The sequence below is a fragment of the Ascoidea rubescens genome (genome assembly GCF_001661345.1).
Source record: "Ascoidea rubescens DSM 1968 unplaced genomic scaffold ASCRUscaffold_11, whole genome shotgun sequence".
Classification (NCBI taxonomy): Eukaryota; Fungi; Ascomycota; class Saccharomycetes; order Ascoideales; family Ascoideaceae; genus Ascoidea; species Ascoidea rubescens.
The window spans coordinates 429329-448645 of record NW_017962923.1 but is presented as its reverse complement, the minus strand read 5'-3'; the positions used below and the strand labels follow the sequence as shown (position 1 = coordinate 448645).

The 19317-nt window shown below is 29.7% G+C and overlaps 7 protein-coding genes across 7 annotated transcripts; 2 read left to right on the top strand and 5 right to left on the bottom strand.

Moving 5' to 3' along the window:
- Positions 1-8931: 8931 nt before the first annotated feature.
- Positions 8932-12100, bottom strand: PMR1 (Ca(2+)/Mn(2+)-transporting P-type ATPase PMR1). The gene has a single exon (XM_020193704.1). The coding sequence runs from the start codon at positions 11979-11981 to the stop codon at positions 8985-8987; it is 2997 nt and encodes a 998-aa protein (XP_020045995.1). The 5' UTR covers positions 11982-12100; the 3' UTR covers positions 8932-8984.
- Positions 12101-13971: 1871 nt separating this feature from the next.
- On the bottom strand, positions 13972-15318 carry ECM11 (Ecm11p). Its single transcript, XM_020193703.1, has one exon. The coding sequence runs from the start codon at positions 14872-14874 to the stop codon at positions 14026-14028; it is 849 nt and encodes a 282-aa protein (XP_020045994.1). The 5' UTR covers positions 14875-15318; the 3' UTR covers positions 13972-14025.
- ASCRUDRAFT_110700 (uncharacterized protein) lies at positions 14974-15517 on the bottom strand. Its single transcript, XM_020188744.1, has one exon. The coding sequence runs from the start codon at positions 15397-15399 to the stop codon at positions 15073-15075; it is 327 nt and encodes a 108-aa protein (XP_020045993.1). The 5' UTR covers positions 15400-15517; the 3' UTR covers positions 14974-15072.
- Positions 15377-16150, top strand: ASCRUDRAFT_77033 (uncharacterized protein). Its single transcript, XM_020193702.1, has one exon. The coding sequence runs from the start codon at positions 15635-15637 to the stop codon at positions 16040-16042; it is 408 nt and encodes a 135-aa protein (XP_020045992.1). The 5' UTR covers positions 15377-15634; the 3' UTR covers positions 16043-16150.
- A 546-nt stretch (positions 16151-16696) lies between these two features.
- ASCRUDRAFT_37338 (heat shock 9/12 family protein) lies at positions 16697-16900 on the bottom strand (the record flags this gene model as incomplete). Its single annotated transcript, XM_020190764.1, has 1 exon — positions 16697-16900. One exon carries the CDS (start codon positions 16898-16900, stop codon positions 16697-16699), a length of 204 nt encoding a protein of 67 aa, XP_020045991.1.
- A 1007-nt stretch (positions 16901-17907) lies between these two features.
- Positions 17908-18835, top strand: ASCRUDRAFT_9340 (uncharacterized protein; the record flags this gene model as incomplete). The annotated part of the gene is made up of 3 exons (XM_020195127.1): positions 17908-18169; positions 18222-18405; positions 18700-18835. 3 exons carry the CDS (start codon positions 17908-17910, stop codon positions 18833-18835), a joined length of 582 nt encoding a protein of 193 aa, XP_020045990.1.
- Positions 18836-18869: 34 nt separating this feature from the next.
- ASCRUDRAFT_81959 (uncharacterized protein) lies at positions 18870-19301 on the bottom strand (the record flags this gene model as incomplete). Its single annotated transcript, XM_020194681.1, has 1 exon — positions 18870-19301. One exon carries the CDS (start codon positions 19299-19301, stop codon positions 18870-18872), a length of 432 nt encoding a protein of 143 aa, XP_020045989.1.
- Between the last annotated feature and the right edge of the window lie 16 nt (positions 19302-19317).

Here is a 19317-nt window from a genome sequence, read left to right as displayed (position 1 = left end):
CTGATAATGGACCCAATTTTCTGTAGTATTTATATAGAAACTCTCCAATAACAGTCTGTGTTATTGCCCCTATAATATTAGGCTCAGTTAAAGATATGCTGCTGTTGATTGACAAGTCTCCTTGAAGTGTAGAAATGGATTGATCAATAGAACCCTCTATGACAATTTTGCTATTATTCTTGTTGTTTCCAACATTACCTGCATTTTTGGAATCTGAATTGGTGTGTGTTATTGTGGTAGATGGAACATCAGGCTTGGTAAACACAAACTCAAAACCATCTTCCATGGATGATATAATTGATTGAGCTTCCATTGGCCCAATATGTGACTCATGTTGTATATCTGAAGGTGGTGATATTTTGGACGAGAATTTTGGAGCTGTTTTTTCTGTTGGTGTTCTGGGACTTTGAATCGATACTGATGATCTAATAGGGGCAAATGAAGATGATTTGGTAGATGATGATAAATGGATAGTGGGTAGATTTTGCTTATTTATATCCTTAATATTTGTAATTGGTATATCCTTTGAATCTTCAACAATAGGAACTAGTTTAAATCCACGGGATTTGGCTTGTCTTTTAAACTCATCAACAGAAACCTTTTCGATATTCAAGGATTCATATTTTGAAAGTTTATTATAATAAGTTGTTGGTACTATTACAACATTATTTGGATCAGGGTGCCTGGAAATTGTCGTCGCAATAAATGCTTTGGATGGAATGCATAGTAGGTTAAATCGAGCAGCAATAACTTGAACTTTATCTTTTGATATTTTATTAAGCTCAACTTGATTTTCATTTGTTTCTTTATTATTTTCAATTTCCATTTTTTGTTCGTCAATTTCTTTTTCTAGGCTAGAAATTTGAACCTTGTAATTATTTTTTTCATTCTCAAGTCTAGAATTTTCCTTAGATTTATTAACTATCTCTTGATTTAAACTTTCAATATTCTTTGTCAAAGAATTACTTTGTTCTCTTAATTCTATCATTTTCTTTGTCCCAGCCTTGTATTTTTTGAGATCTTCTTCAAGATTTAAATTAATTGAAAGAAGTCTAGTCTTAATCCTCAAAAGTTCAATGTTTTCTTTAGTTTTACCAGATAATTCTTCTTTCAATTTCAGAGATTCATTTTTGATTTTTTCGTAATCAGTTACTTGAGATTCATAATTCTTAACCTGTTCTTTAAGTCTCTGGTTTAATGCTAGAATATCATTGTCTTTGTTGATAGAATCATTGCTTTCGATACTACTTAAATCTCTTTGTTCAACACCAGTGAATTTATTTTCTTCAGGTTTCAAAGAAATTGGCACAACAGAAGTCTTAGCCCTTTGGTTAGCAATATCAAGTTCAGATTTTAACTGAGAGTTTTCATTAATTAGTTCATCTTTCTCTTTTAATAAAGTTTCTTTTTCTTCTAATAAGCTTTCTTTTTGAATTATGATCAAATTAATTTTTTTAACGAGCTCAACTTTTTCGATTTCTAGTTGATTCTGATTATTCTGTAATTCTTTATTTTTAATTTCTAACTCATTTTCCTTATTTTGTAACTTCTCACAAGTATTTTTTAGTTCATTTTGAGTGATTTCTAATTGTTTCTTATTATTTTCCAATTTGTTTAACTCATCTAACAACCTATTTTTCTCGGTATTGTTTTCTTCATTGTTTTTCAAAAGAACATCTTTTGCTTCAATAAGGTTGGATATTTCGATGAAGTGTTTATCAAAAGCTTCCTTATTTTTCAGTTCTATCAATTCTATTTCCTTTGATAATTCGAAATTAACTGTTTTTAATTTATCAATTTCTTGTACAAAACTAGATTTTTCTTGTTCAACAGCTTTTTTCACCTGCAGAACACTCTCAAGTTTTTCGTTTATTCTGGCACACTCAGCTTCCAAAACCTTCTTTTCCTCAACTAGTCTATCAAATCTATCTCGAGTTTCTTCTTTTTCAAGTTCAAAATCACGAACTTTCAATTCGTATTCCTCGAATTTAACATTTGAATTTGATAAGTCCCTATCCAAAATATTCTTTTGTGCCATTAAGACATTAAAGTTGTTTAAATTTTTATTGTTCTCGACCTCAAGATTATTAACTGTATCTAGTAAATCCGAGTTTTCCTGTTTGAATCCAAGAAGCATTTTTTCAGTTGCCTCTTTCTCTTCAGTGATAGAATCTAGTCTTCTTAACAAATCCTTACTATCTTGCTCTAAAAGTAAACATTTTGATGAAACCCTGGAATATTTTTTTTCAAAATCTTTATTTTTTTGGATTAAGTGTTCATAATTTTCTTCTAACTTTTTATTAACTTTTTCAATTTCAGTTTTTTCTACCTGTAACTTATTAATGTCATTTAGATTCGCTTCTCTGGCCTGATTTGAAGTTTCTTGTTCAACTAATAAAATATTATATTTCGATGTAATTACTTTGCTTTTATTTTTAATTTTCTCAATTTCATCTAAAAGTTCAATGTTTTCATTTTCAAGCAACTTATTTTTGTTTTCCAATAACTTATTATTTGAAATAGAAGACTCTAATTTAGTTTTTATATCTGAAATTTCTAACTCAAGACAATTAATTTTTTCTAGAGAATTTAAGCGGTTATTTTCCAAGTTCTCCTTTTCTTTTATACTTTCAGATAACTTCTGTTGAAGAGAACTTATTTCAATCTGAAATTTAGAAGACAAAGCAGAAAACTCGGCACTTTTCAGACTTAGAAGATCGCGCTCTGCATTTGAAGCCAGAGATTCTTTAGTCAAATTATCCAATTTAAAGTTCACCTCGCCTACTGTTTTTTCTAAGTTTTGAATTTTGATGATATATTTTTCTTTTTCATTATTTAATAAAACTACAGAATCTTCCAAGGATGACTTTTCAAGAAGGAGACCTTTTAATTTATCTTTATTTTCACTGTAATCTTTTTTAAGTAATAGTTTGGAAGCTAAGATCTCTTCTTTGGATTCCTGTAATTTCTCTTTTTCACAAAATAATTTATCATATTGTGCCTGAAGGCTACTAGTTTCTTCTTTATACTGATCAATGGTAGAAGAAAAAACTGAAACCTTTGAAAGGATTTCGTTTTTTGATTCTGTTAATGTAGAATTTTCGACTTCTAATCTTTTTATAGTTTCACAAAATTGTAGATTTTGATCTTTCAAAGAGGCGCTAGACTTTTCTAGAGATAATTTTTCCGAAGTGATAGATTCTAATCTTCGAACTTTATCTGCAATTTCAAGTTGCAAAGCATTAGTTTGTCCCAGAAACTCTCTGTTGGAATTTTCAAGTTCTTGCTTCTCCATATTAACTGTCGAGAGGTTAGTTTGAATGTCGGCTTTTTCGTTTTCTAAATCTTCAGTTTTCTTCTTCAAATCCTTCAATTGAGTAGTTGTTTCAATCTCAGTTTTTTCTAAAGCAAAAATTTTGGAAGTAAGAGAAGAATAGTTAGCATTAAGCGTAGCTATCTTAGAAAGAAGGTCTTTGTTCAGTTTTTTTAGTAATAAATGCTTTTCACCTATGGAATCTCTATCTGCTGATATAGATTCAATCTCTGAGGCGTTAAATGATACCTGATGCTCAAGATCCTTATTTTTTTTTAAAAGAATATTGTTCAGTTTATCAAAATCGCTTTTTTCAACATTCAACGCTTCAAGCTTGGCTTCTAAAGTATCATTTTCTGATTTCAAGGTTCCAATTTTAATTGAGAGCTTGGCAATCTGTGATTTCAAATCTTCACAAGATCCAGCTAATTTATTTTTATCAATCAATATCAAATTATACTCCGATGATTTATCGGTGTTTTTTAATTCTAATTCTTTGACTTTTTCCAATAGTTCAGCGTTTTGTTTTTTTAGCATCTCATTATAATCATCCTTCCCTGATCTCTCCGCCATAACAGCCTCTAGGCTTCTTGAATTTTCTGTAATTTGAAGCTCTAATGAAATTATTCTATCTGAGAGATCTCTATTGGCCTTTACAAGATCGTTTTTTTCATATGAAATGCTATTGTATTTAAATTGAATACTTTTGTTTTCCTTTTCCAAAATTTCTGCCCGCAATGAAATCTCCGATATTTTAAAGTAAGTATCCCTCTGACTCTTCAGCATATTAGCTTTTTCTTCTTTGAGTACTTTACATTTATCAAGGTTTTCTTTATTGGAATTTTCTATTTCAACTAAATCTGTTTTTAACTTTGAATTTTCCTTTTGTAATTCCTGAACAACTGCAGAAAGAGAAGACCTTTCATTTATTACTTCTTCAATTTCTTTTGATTGTTGTTCAAATCTTCCATTTATAGATTTTAATTTTAACTGTAGATCACCAATAATAGTTTCCAGCCTTTTTAATTCTAAAGCCATAGTATCATGTTTTTTAAGAATACCTCTATAATCTTCATCTGTTTGCTGAGATTTATTCTTTAAGTCTGATAGCTTTGAATCTGATTCCTTTAGCTTTTCTTCTAAAACCAATTTTTCTTTCATATAATCATCCAACTTATTTTTATTTTCACTTAGGTCTGATTCAAATGCTTGAACTGTGTCTAATAGTTTATCATTTTGACCCTTTAATTTACTCAACATTTCATCTAGATTTGATTTTTCATTAAAAACAGAATCATACTTCCTGATGTTATCTTTAAGGTTTTGTTCAAGAACAACAATCCTTGATGAAAGATCGGAGTTTTTGGAAATAATTTTTTCATTTTCAAGCAATAAGTTATCATATTCTTTTGTAATTTTATCCTTTGTTGAATTTAATGTCCTAGTGTCTGAAGATAACTGAGAAATTTCTGAAATAGAGGACTCATTAAGTTTAACTAATTTTTCTTTTTCTAACAATAAACTTTGATAATTTTCAATATGGTTATTGTTTTTGCACTCAAGCTCAATTATGTCATTATGAAGTTTTAAGTTCTCTTCCTTCAACGATTTATTTGCATTTTCTAAAGATGTCTTAGCTAAAGTTGCCGCAGCAATTGCCTTGGTCAAATCATCTAATTTGGAATTTATTATATTTATCAGTTTATCCTTTTCACTGTTAACTGATTTTAAACTTTCAGATTCATGAATGGAGTTTTCTAAAACTCTTTCTATATCATTTTTTTCTTTTTCTACATTTTCAATTTTTGATGACAATTGAGAAATTTTTAGGTTTAGAGTTTCAATATTATTAGATAAGGATTGATTGGAGACAATCAATTTTTCTGTCTTTAAATCAGTGTTATTTTTTTCTATCTGGAGAGCATTACATTGGTCTGACAAGCTAGAATTCTTTTCTTTAAGGATTTCATTAGAAGTTTCCAATTCATGTTTACTGAGTTTTAAATTTTTTAGTTTTTCAAGAACAATGTCTTTTTCTTTATTTAATTTTTCCACTTTAGCAGTTGAATCTTGTACCAACAAAATAGAATCTTCTTTAGATTTCTTCAAATTATCATTAAGATCAGATAAAGTATTGTATTTTGATTGAATTTCAGTGATATGGGCCTCTAGATTTCTAATAGTATTGTTTTGTATATTATTTTTTTCTTTCAAAGACAGATATGAATTATCCAAAATCAGTTTTTCATTATTAAGAGACTCTAGCCTTCGAACATTATCCTTAACTTTTAATTCAAGTATTTGTATGTTATTTTCAAGTTCGGTATTATTGTTTTGCAATGAATATTTTTCCGATAATATTACAGCTAATTTGCTTTTAGTTTCCTTTTGATCTGTTTTCAAATGCTCGATTTCAGCTTTTAGTTTTTCATGCTTTTCTTTGATTTGCTTTTCATTTTTATCCAGTAACTTGTTTTGATCAATCAACTGTTGGTATTTGGAAACTTCAACATTTAATTGTTTGTTGAGTTCTTCAGTAGATTCTTTCAATGTTGTAATTTCCTTTTTTAAGAACAAATTATCATTAAAAATGGAAGATATTGTTTTGTTGAGAGATTTAATTTTGGATTCTAAATCGTTTTTGTTCTTCTCATAATTATTTTTTTCTCCTAAGAGATTGTTTATTTTTTTTTCAAGATTACTTTTTTCATTTGAAAGCTCATTGATCGATGAGGAAAAACCAACTATTGTCAAATTGTTTTTTTCATTTTCTGATTTTGCTGCATTTAGTTCGCGGGAAAGGTTGTTTTTAATTTTTTCCAAATCAACTTTTTCACTGTTTACAGTATCTAATTTTTCTTGAATTTCAAATTTTTCTTTTTCAAGTTCATCAACTTGAGATTTGATGATAGTAAGTTGAGAAAGATTTTTATCATTTTCTGATTGAAGTTTTAATAAACGAAGGTTATTATCTTTTTTCGATATAGATTTTTGGGGCTTTTTATAAGAAAATTTTAAACTTCTTGAACCATCATTAGAAGAAAAATCAGAGTTTTCGTTTGAGCTACCAGCATCTAAGTCGGACATATGATTTAATTCATTATCAAAATTGATTCTAGAAGAACTTGGATTTACTAAAATTTCATTCAAGTTATTAAAGGTTACAGAATTGTTTAATTTGGAATATTCATCTTCTGAAATAAGCATAAGTTTATTTTTGTTAATGTAATCATCGACAATTGATTTAATTTTATCATTTGAAGGATTATCTAAGTTTTTCTCATTATTATTTTTTCTATTAGTATTAGTATTAGTATTATTATCATTTAATTCATCTAAAAGATTTTTTTTTGCAAAAACTGTAGAATCTGATAAGACATTATTTGCTGTGGATGTGTAATTAGAATGATCTAAAGAAACTAGAGAATTATTTAAAAATATATTGGGATCAGATCTGTTTTGAATTATAGATTTTTTATTATCAGAAGAGCCTTTTAATTTTTGAGTGTTATTTGTGTTTTTATTATCTTCTTCATCAGTTGATAGCCAATCGTCATATTCATCAGCGTCATCAGCGTCATCATTACCATTATTATTATTGTTGTTGTTGTTTTTGATATTAATATTAATTAGATTTGGTTTGTTTAATAGTAGTTTCTTTGAATCATTTTGAAAACCAATTGAGTTGTATCTTTCGAAATTTGAAGATTTGTTATTATTGGTAGTAATGTTAGTATTTCTATCATTATTTTGATTATTATTTTGTAAATCTAAATCTAAATCTAAATCAGAATCTAAATCAGAATTTGAGTCAGAATCAGAATCAGAATCAGAACTTAATAATAAAGTGATCCCAGCATTTGTAGCCTGAGTAGTGGCTTTAATTAGCTGGTTTCTTAATTTTGATATAATTTTGTGAGCGTTAGTTAAACTTGATTTAAGTGTTTCAGATTCTAGTTGAATGTTTCTTGATGGTAAATTTTTAATTGGGGAATTATAATTGGATAAAAATTGGGAGTTATTTGGATCTAATAGGGAATTATCAATATCCGATTCTAAATCAGATAATTGATTTTTTTTCAATAAATTCGAAGTTGAGTATTGGGAAGATAAAGCTGGTAAATTTGATGCCAAATTTGAGTTTTTAAGCTGGGATTCTTTCAAAGAGGATGTTAAAAGACTTAATTTTTTAGTTAGTTCATCATTTTCTTGATTTAGATCCAGGATATGATTATTTAAATTTTGAATTGAAAGATTTAAATTTTTAGTGGTTTTATCAAAGTTTAATTGTAAATTGTGTAGTTTTAGATTAGAATCATCGAGATTAGTAGATAAATTATTATTCAAAAGAGAAGAAGCATGTAAATCTGATTGTAATTTTGAAACTAGTTTATTTAAACTTGATATTTTTGAATTTTGATCGTCTAAATTAACTCTTAATTGCCAATTTGAATCATTTAAAGATTCGTCATTTTTTATTAAATCACTATTTTTAGATAATAAATTGTCTCTTTCTAAAGTTAGATTGGTAATTTTAATATTTAGTCCTTCAATTTGTTTAGATTTTAGTTCATTACTTAGTTTTAATTTTCTGGATTCGATCGTTAGACTTCTAGATAAATTATAAGTAAAATCCAAGTCTTTGCTTTGATCTTTTTTTAGTATATTTAAATTTTTGTTTGAAAGTTTGGTAGACAACAGAAATTTTTTGGACAGTTTGTTGTTATTATTGCTGTTAGTGGTAGCAACCGAATTAGTAGAATTTAGATTAAGATTATTATTTGAAAATTTGTTGAGTTGTGATAGTATTTCTCTGGAGCTGGATGAAGATAGTGACTTTACATTTGTATGTGCAGTCCTTGAAGGTCTGGCTGATGATCTGCTGTAAGAAGAATAAGAAGAAGAATCCGAATCATAGCTCATTTCCGGTTTAAAATCAACATTATGAGTAGAGATGTTGAGATTATTGAGATTATTGGGATTATTAGGATTATTGGGATTATTGGGATTATTGGTGGTATTGTAATTTTTATTGTTATTGTTATTGTTATTGTTATTGTTATTGTTATTGTTCCATGAAGCTGATTTTGAAATCAAGTCAGGAATATTGGGCAAGGGCATCTAAAAACAAAAGAGTCTGAGTGGAGTGCAGAGAAAGTATTTGTTGTTGTCGTTGCAATGAAAAGTCTGTGTGATATATGGGGCCTGCTATGCCTAGTAAATATATCTGATTATATGAAGGCGAATGAGTGTGGGTGAGTGGTATGTTTGGTAATAATTGAATACCTCCAAACATCTGATTATATCTGATTATATCTGCTTATATCCAGCGACTGTCACATGATACAGCACTCCAAATTGAACCACATCTGCAGACCCGGGTAACTTCCGCATTGAGATTGACGCGCTTTCCAAACAGGAAGTTCTTAAAGCGGCGCGTGCCTGCCTGTTTAGGAGGAGCCTCTTCTTTTGGTGCTGCACACAGATTCCAGTTTAGGAAACTGTTGTTTGTCTCGACACGTGCGCTGTTGTGAATTTTGGGCTATTGTTCGCTGAACACTGCCTAGGCTTGGTGCTCTTAGCATTTGTCGACTGAATGCCTCCAACTCTTATCTGGTAAAAAATCAGAAACTGAAAATTGAATTTTTATGTTTATTTGGAGTATTTATATTTATACAATGTTATATTTTGAATATAAATCATTTTGCTTATTGAAATATTTGTAAATTTCATCACCAATAAAAACTGATGAAGTTATTGAAACAATCAAAACCAAGTCGTTGATCAACAAAGATTCTGTTTGAAATATATTTTGTAACAACGGCAAATAAATAATCAATAAGTTGGCAGATAATACAGAAATAATCGATAAATTGAAAAATTTATTTTTGAAAAACCCAATTTTGAAAATTGATTTCTTTGAATGTTTGCAACCTAATGCATTCCAAAGATCAAACAAAATAAACGTGGTAAATGTCATTGTTGTATCTCTTTTGCTAAATTCCAAATCAAACGACATCTCTTTGTAGTAGATAAATAAGGTCCCCAAAATTGTTATAAATGATTTTAGCAAAATACGCTTAAAAATATATCCCGTAATAATAACATTATCGTTCTTCTTCCTAGGGGGCTGATTCATTATATCTTTATCAACTTCTTCAACACCTAATGACTGAGCGGGAGGACCGTCCATAATAATGTTAATAAAAAGAATCATCATTGGATTCAAAGGATTGGGCAAATTGAACAATGTTGTAATGGAAATCAAACCCAATGCAGCAATAGATGTAGACAATTGAAAACAAAGAAAATTTTGGATGTTTTGGAAAATAGCTTTACCTTCTTCAATCGCTTTTAAAATGGTGTTAAATTCATCATTAACTAGAATCATGTCTGCAGCTTCCTTAGCTACATCTGTGCCATTTTTGCCCATGGCAATACCAATATCTGCTAATTTTAGAGCAGGAGCATCATTAACACCATCACCTGTCATAGCAACAATATCACCTCTCTTTTGTAAAGCCTTTACAATTTTTACCTTATGCTGAGGAGTTGTTCTGGCAAAAATTGAAACATGATTGATAATCCGCGATAATTCAAACTCGTTTAAATGATCTAATTTATCACCTGTCAATATACTTGTTTCTGGATTAATCAAGGGCATCCCTATTTGCTTAGCTATATTGTAGGCAGTGATTTCACTATCACCAGTTATCATTATAACATGAACACCACCAGATATGAATTTAGAAATACAACTTGAAACATTTTTTTTTGGCGGATCGTTCATACCAACAAACCCAACAAAAACAAAGTCATTTGAAATTATATCTGATTCAGCTTTAAAGTTTAAATTATCCTTAAAGGCCAATGCAATCACTCGAAGACCATTGTTTTGCAAATTATTTGACATTTTATTAATTTGAAAAATAGCGTCAGGAGTTAATTTTTTGATTTCTCCATTTTTGGTTAAATAAAACTTGGAATAGGATAAGATTTTTTCAATGGCACCTTTAATATATGTTATCGGTTGATCAGGGTTGTTTGAAGATATGCAACTATCAGAATAATTCTTAAAAGAAATGGCCTGGAATTTTCTGGTTGAATTAAAAGATAATTCATTCAACTTAATAACAGAATCTCTTAAATCATTAAAAGAGTTGTTTGAGGAGGTAAATTGGTTGATAATATTAATTAAAGCAATATCAGTAGGGTTACCAACAAACGCATCAATTTCCTTTGAGTATTTGGAATTGTTGCAAATATTAGCAATTTGAATTAACTTTTGAATATCAATGTGATTGTTATAGTATTTGTTATAATAGCTGTTATTCGTACCATGGTTATGACTATGACTATGACTATGACTAGTTTTGGGATAAATATCAATATAGTCGTTGAACATGTCTGGAGACCAAATTTTAGTGATTGTCATTTGATTTTGAGTTAAGGTTCCAGTTTTATCGGTACAAATAACATTAACAGAACCCAAAGTTTCAACACTATTTAGTCTTTTGACTATAGCCTTTTGATTGGCCATTCTCAAAACACCCAAGGCTAAAGTAACAGTGACAATTATTGGTAAACCTTCTGGAATAGCAGCCACTGCTAATGAAACCGAAATTTGAAACATATCTAACCAATTCTTGCCTTGAATAATACCAATCAAATAAATGATTGATATTATAATAAAACTATAATAGGTTAACTGATTACCCAAGTTATCCATTAAATTTTGCATTGGAGTTCTTGGTTTTTCGATATTTCCCATTAGCTTACAAATGTGACCAAAAACGGTTTTATAACCAATTGCAACAACAATACCTGAACCATGACCTTGTGTAACTAAAGTACCCATATAAGCTATATTCGATCTTTTGTTTATTGGAATAGATGAGGAAGGAGAGTTGGCCAGAATTGTTGAAGAATCCTTCTTTAAGGGTTTATTTTCCCCAGTTAAGTTTGATTCATCAATCAATAAATCAACAGAGTTTATAATTCGTATATCGGCAGGAATTCTATCACCTTGACTGAAAAAAACTAAATCACCCGGAACAAGATTATTAGCTAAGATTCTTTTATTGACGTTATTTCTTTTCAAATTGCAGTAGCTTGGAATTAGTTTATTCAATTCTTTTAAACTATTTTCACTTTTAAATTCTTGAATAAAACCAACAGTTATTACTATTATAATAGCTAGAAAAATAGATATCGAGTCGTGGTAGTTGCCCATTGCAAGAGATATTAGAGAGGAACATATCAATAATAAAATGAGTTTATCTTCAACAAACTGATTTAAAAACTTTAATAATATGGGAGGGATTACAATTTTTTTTTTCTTTTTTCTGTTACTTTTATTCATACCATTAATAACATTATTATTATTATTTCCATTAACACCAATATTTGAATCAATATCTTCATCTTCACTACCCGAGGGATTAGATATATCATTAACTCCATAAATAGATTGCAAATAAGAGATCTGAGAAGAAGATGATAAACCACTAATCGGATCAGAATTGTAATCTTTTATGGTTTGCTCGACTGATAAAGTTGCATATTTCAAAGAAGGTAAGTTGACATTAGAAGGGGAACTTGAACGATTGATGGAATCAACAGAACCTATATCGGCATTACTTGGTGACAAGTAGGGATTATCAGTCATGGCCCAAAAATAAAGAGTACTGGAGTCGCAACGATTTGTTTGATGGATATATTATGGAAAAAGACACAATTGACAATTTGCAAATGAGATGTAATCGACAAATGGAAAAACTCAAAGCGCAGCACGAGTGGCGCCAAATTAAAGGCGACTCAAAAGTCAGGTGCAAGCAAATAAGGTCCTGTTTTGAGCCCTGTAGTGCGGGTGTGGTTAGAGGTTCCGCTTTTGTGTTGGTCAGATCTTGCTTAAGAGCCTTTTGAGAAGAGTGCAGCTTTCAGCAGGGGGCTGCGTTGATCCGTGTTTCTGGAATCATACTGACTATTTGCACAGTTCATAAAGGGACTTCAGCATTGCGATATGGTGAAGCACTCTCTCACTATCTTAGTTCCTAGAGTAGCAGTGCTTGAAATAGACATCTGTATATGAGACAGTCCTGTCAGATATTATTCAATTGTGTAATACCGCCACCGTACTGATGGTCCTGTAGCACAAATCTGTTGTCAGGGAAACTGAGACAGAGCAAAAGCCGAGTGCAACTAGCTCTTTACTCAAATGCCTAAGTTGTTTCAGTTTTGCTGTCAAAACTGAAACAAAACAAATAGTTTGAATTGCAAATCGAAAAACGTATAGTGCTAATGTAATTATCTACTGGCACCTGGGGAATATCATAGAATGTATTGCTTGTCCTATCAACACACTGGTTTTCCAACAGATAAAATGTTTGATTCCAGAATTACTAATGTTATGTATTTTCTGAATAGATATCTTAGAAGCGTTTTATACAATTTCCAGACCCAGATGTACAAGTTTTTGGTCAGTCATCAGCAAATGGCGTTTTACCTGTTGCATCCAGCATCAGCAGCAACAAAATCACCTATCATCTTGACTCATAACATGTCTGCGGGTATATGCATATACCTATGCACGACCTCAACAACTAAATAATCACAACCAAAGTCAAAAATCAAACACTTTTCTAAATTTATTGATATTTTTTTATTCATGGCTTGTTAATTCCAATAATCCAAACACAAAAAAAACAGTAAAAAGGAAAAAGCAAAAAAGACAGAAAAAAATCACTGTACCAAGCCAAATTATCTAGATAGAGTTTGCAGCTATATAATTCAAGTTCAAATCCAGCCACAAAAGTTTTAGGAACTATATTATGTTTTTATTTTTATTAACAAGATAATTATTGGATAAATCAAATGATTGCAAATTAATAAGATTATCTAAATTTTCAATACTAGAAATTAGATTGCATGATAAACTTGGATATTGCAGATTTAATAAATTTGGTAAATTTTGAATAGTATATAGATAATTGTATATAAATTCGACAATTTTAAATTAATCAAAGATAATAAATTTTCAATTTTAGAAAGATTATGATGAGATAGATACAAATTTTTGACATCGTTAAGATTGATAATTAGCTCGTTTTTTCGGCAAATATTTTGACCATCAGTTTTGTCAACTTTCAAACAACGGAATAAAGATAGCAAAGTAAAATATTGAAAAGATTTGTTTTCAGATAATGCAAACACTAACTTTTTGTTAAGAAGTAGTACACCAGCCTCTAGATTAACTCATGGGGAAGATTGTTAAAAGCCTCAATGATTCTACCGTTCTTTTGTCTGCCACCAAAGAAGACATTGGAATCAGCAGCGGCTTTAAAAAAAGACCTCTGCACCTCACAATAAAGAGAGAGAGAAGGAGAAAACTGGTAAGAATGAAACATTAAAGCTTAAGCGCCAAGATGAGCCTTTATATGAATGTCCACTTTCCGGTTCTCTCCTTCAATTGAGTTTGCTTGTACATGCTTTCTGCATGATGACGCAATAATACCGAAAAAGTGCCTGATGCACGTGTGCTACAGGCGAGTTCCGGTGTATCACACGTTCTGGAAGCCGACAAGATGATGTTGATTACTGGTTGGAGGAAATTGCAGATGCTAAGTATGAACACCAGCAAGATAGCTTCCCTATATAGACAATTTAGATATAGCACAATGGAATTTCTAGACGATAAGTGATTTTACTTACTTTCAATTCAACTCATTAACTATTTCTTTTCCCAAATTTTGAATCTTATAGGATTTAGTAACTAAATTTTCATTCAATACCGATAGTGATTCGATATAATTGGTTATAACTTTATTGATTAAATTGAATCGGAGATTCAACAAATTTCTTTTCAAAACAGACTGAAAGATTAGACTGAAGTTTTTGTTGACCAAATTTATTCCATAATTCGACCAACTGTGTAAATCCATTGAAAGAAGAGTCGACAAATCACTGTTATTATTGTGACTTAATGAATTGCCATTTTCGTCATTAATGTAATCATCAAATATATTTTCATTTAATATTGGGTCTGTTAAATTCTTAGGAAAGGAATTGATCACCAATAATATGTCGTTGAACTCCTCGCTTTTTGAGGAATTAATTTTTGTATTATTTGAAAAAATACTTCCAGAATTGTTACTTTCAAAATCCTTCGATGATACGTTAGACTTGTCATTTGATTTGTGATTGGAATCAATTTCTTCAATAAGATTATCAAATTCAGTTCTTTCATCAATTTTCCCATTCAAATCATTATAATTGTTATCATTGCCTTGGATATCAGAATTGCTCTTATGAATATTGTGATAGTTCTCATTATCAATATTGTTATTACTATCATTAGGAAATTTAATGAAAAATTTGCTAAATGGGTTATCATTTTCTTGCGTTTCTTTTTTAATAATTGTTTCGGCGGTTAGCTTATCTGTTTTCGCTTTAGAATTCGACTTTTGGCGCTTGACACTTTTATTGTGGTTAATTGAATCATTGGTATTCTTGTCTTTAATATGTTTTCTTTGCCTTTTTGTTGAAGAGTTATTGGATGACATTGGAAGTAATTGAAAACAAATAAATGAATTAATTATTTAATTTAATTTAAAATATAAAATCAGCAAAGAATGAAGAAATTGAAAAAACAAGAAAAACAAGTGACAAGTCCGCCTTTTCTATAAAATATCGAGAAGTCTTATAAGGTAATTTGTAATATTAACAAACCTTTCAATGAAACACTTTCCGGTATAATGTTTTTAACTGCTTTTAATAATGTGATATCTTAAATTCAATTGAAAATTAAAATTCAAAACATCTTTAGATTTCTTTAAAGTATAACTGTATAATGTAAGGCTTTCTTTTTTTATCATTCTCAGAAAAATTCTGGAAGTGGGAAATTTCAGAGTGGGACTGTTTGTGAACTGGATGAGCTTTTTTCGTTGTTTGTACACAGTCGTGCTCTGGCTCTGCAACCGGTGGGACTGGGACGTTTTGACAAACCGAGGCTTGAACTGCTGCAAAAACCACTCTTCAAGCGGGAGCATTCCTGCCTTGTGTCCGAAAAAAGCCAGCACGACTGCCATGCCTCTGCCCAGCGTGTTTATTGGCTGGATTGAATAGACCCATACATCAAGCGATGTTTTTGCTGTATTACTAATTCAAATCAAACTAACATATGGTGCACTATGTGTTGCAAACAATATAAATACATCCAGGTTTCCTCCACTAATTCTGGCTTTTCGATTCTATTTTCACTATTATCTCTAAGATCTTTATAGGATACCTTGCTTACGAAATTAAATCTGGTGTTGATTAGATATGTCTTGTTCTTGTGTTTGCTCTAGTTCTGGTCCTGGTAATTCATTGGAGGGCTCTTCCTGTGGTAAGGCTAAGCCAGAGGTTCTCTCTAATGTTGTTGATTGCTGCAAAAACTGCTGTGAACTGATTTGCGATGATAGCTCAGCTGGCGAGAAAGAAAAATGTGCTGAAGTTTGCAAAAAATTGTGTGCTGAATGTTGTCAAAAATGCTTTGAAAAATGTTGCAACAATTCATCAAATGAAAAATTCCAAGAGTTTTGCGATAACTTCTGCAAAGAGTTTTGTGAAAAGTTTTGTAGCAGTTACAACAATCTTTCAAAGGATTCTGTTCAAGACTTTTCTCAAAAGTTCTGCGACGAATTTTGCAATGATTTTTGCAACGATTTTTGCCAAAAATATGGTTGTTAGTTAGTTGATATATAATTTTATGAAAATAATATTTTATTATTCACTTTTTGTTTTTAGTTAATCACTATTTTTAAAATCTCTTCAAATACAGATTCTCTAGGAAGATCATTCTATTCTTTCATCGATATGTTGATTAAAAAAGAACAAAAAGAAATCTTAATTTTTTTTCTAGTCAATATCTATTTTAGTTACCTTTATTCTAAGTTGAATAATAAATGTAAAGCTATATTGTCTATTATTTAGTCATTTGAAGTAGGATGTTGATGACTGAAGCTATTGCAATTGCAATTTGACATTTTCTTGATTTGATTAAATTTTTCAAATAATCAGTGACTTTGTGTTGCGTTTCTGTTTTCACTCTTCAGCCAAAAAAATCGATGGTTTATAATAAAACATAGGTTTGTTACAAATTTTTCCAACAAGCGCATTTCAAATGAAATATTAAAGTAATTTGAAAGGCTTATTTGAAATTGAACATATATATTGCAAAGATGGCCTTTGAGGTTTGATAGACCTTTATCGAAAATTACTACAGTGCATTAGCAAACAATTAAAAAAGTGATATCTTTATTTGACTATATTTAATAAGAAATTCCCTATTTAATCCCTAAATAATATATTTTGAAGTTAGGATGATCATTCCCCTTTGGAGCTTTATAAAGTTTTGTTATCATTGTGGAGCTTATCAGCAGCTTTTTGTGTATTTGACTTCTCAGAGTTTGGTTGAACAGCACGACTAACAGAATCAGCAGCATTGGAGGCCTTTTCTTTGGTTTTTTCACCAAAAGTTTTTTGAGATTCTGGTTTGGCCTTTTCGTGAATCTTTTGAGAGAAATCTTTTCTTCCTTGGTCAGACATTGTAAAGTAGGTTTAATTTGGTTGTAAAATAGATTTAGTTCGGTTGTAAAATTTTCAATTTAAAGCAATTAATAAAGCAATATGATAATCTTAGTTATTAAGAAAAGAAAAGCTATTTTCAAGATTGATGGAATTCAGTGGGCTTTTATAAGAAAAAAGTAATTGAATTGTAGAATAAAATTTGGAAAGAAGTTTTAAAGTGAGAATAGAAAACTTGCTTGAGTTGAGCGTATAATTAGCAATCCAGAATTATAGAAAACGTGGAATTGAGTAACAGTGTTAACATCTGTTTAGAATTGTGAATTTACTACAAAATTTTGTTGGATTGCTTTGTTGCTTTGTTGCTTTATATATTATCAATTACATAGTGTTAATAATTTTTATGAAGTGTATTGCTTAAATTGAACTGTTTAACAGTATTGAATTATTTTTTCTGTATTTTTTTTGTTGAGTTAATAGTATGATGAGTATAACAGATTTGATGAGTCTAATGGATTCGATATTCAAAATTCAAAATCAAAAGTGGGCTCTGTGGGGGGCATTTTAAGTTCTGATATTTTGAAGTGTGGAGGTTTTAAAGTTTTTAAGATTTTGGTAGACAGTATGTTAACAATGCCTCTGAACAGCAAGAGAGATATGTATTAGCTGAGCAATAAATGATTGACTGATTGGATAGTCGCAATTGATAGAGACAGAAAACACAAGCCTTTTCTGTCAGTAAAGAGTGATAGTTGAATGGCTTAGATTGTGTTTGATTCTTTTTTGAGGTGTGATAATTTCCAAAATTAGCACCGAACCACAAAACTAAGGGATTTTTTGGCTGTTATAGAAGAGATGAAATAATAAGACAATCAAATGAAGGCTTAACTATTGTTTCAATAGAAAAGATAATAAACAATATAAATAACACGAGAAATTAAAGTGGATTTGATTTTTTTAAAGAAATAATATGTATAATTATAATTATAATTAAAATGAGAATGAGGATGAAAATAAATGGAGAAGAAATGGCTTTTGTTTTACTATTAAATTATTATTTTAATTTAATTTTATGTGGTGTGATAAAACAAGAAGAACAAAGAAATGATAATGCCAAATTAATATCAGAAGTAATATCAAGAAATGAATATCCTGAATATAATGATTATAATGAGGCAGAATCAAGAATTGAGAAAATTATAATAAAAATCAATCAAATTTTTGGATACAAAAAGGAAGATGATATAGGTTGTTATAATGATTTTGAAGAAAATGACGAAAGAGAAAAAAGTCATAAATTCTAATAAATTCAACGAAACTATCAAACTTGAAAAGCGAAAAGGTGGCAGTAGAGGAAAAAGTGGAGGAAAAAGTGGAGGAAACTCCAAATCCAAGACCAAAAAAAAAATTGCAGCTGCTGGTGGTGTTGTTGCATCATCATCATCATCATCATCAAGATCTAATAGTACTAATTCAGCAACACAGATAACATTCTCAAAGTCTTATTTGATAACGTTGACAGTTGGGTCTGTAATTCTTTACTTAATTATGTAATTTTTTTTGTTTTCACCATTATCTATTAACCGTGAGATAAACCAAACCATCAATTCTGAGAAACATGAAAAAATAAATTACTAATTTGAATGTAAAATTGACTTTACTAAATTCATGTTATTTTTAGACATACAACGAATTAATTTCCAAATAGTGAAATTTAAACATTTTAAATTTTTAATTAAACAAACACTTATAACGTCACTTTAAACAAATTGGTGTAAATGAGCACATCTAGTTTTTCGCAACAAGCCCAGGTAAATAAGTTCAAATCTTCCATCACAATCATTGTTAATAATGCTAGCTAAAATCTTTGTGGCCAAAACCTTTGTGGTCAAGACCTTTGAAGCATTTGACGATTTCAAAATCAAATTTCCTGATTTTGCTTTACCATTAGCATGATTAAAAATTTGTTTTAATGAATTAATATTCATTCTCAATTGATGTAATGAAACATAAGGTTCAAATCTTCCTGCAAACCATCAATTTTATATCTTGTAGAATAATAAGCAATTAAAGCAATTAAACTAATATCACTATCTTCAGGAACTTTTCTATCAGTACCTAATTCAGATGCACTAGCATTATTCCAGTTAATAATTGCTGGCCAATTTAATGCATTAATTGATTCATGTCTTGTTAATCCTGTAAATACATTATAAATAGCAAATGGTTTATGAGCTCTTGACATATAATATATTGCCATTGAATATGTGGCACTATTCATTCCACCAGCTGATGCACCAATAGTAATAGTTGGAATGTTTAAACTTTTTTCCAATGGTAAAGTTGGATTATTATGGTCAGGAGAATTCATTGACATAAAATTATTTAAATGTTCAATAAATCCTGAATCTCTTGATTGCATTGGTTTTCTAATATCT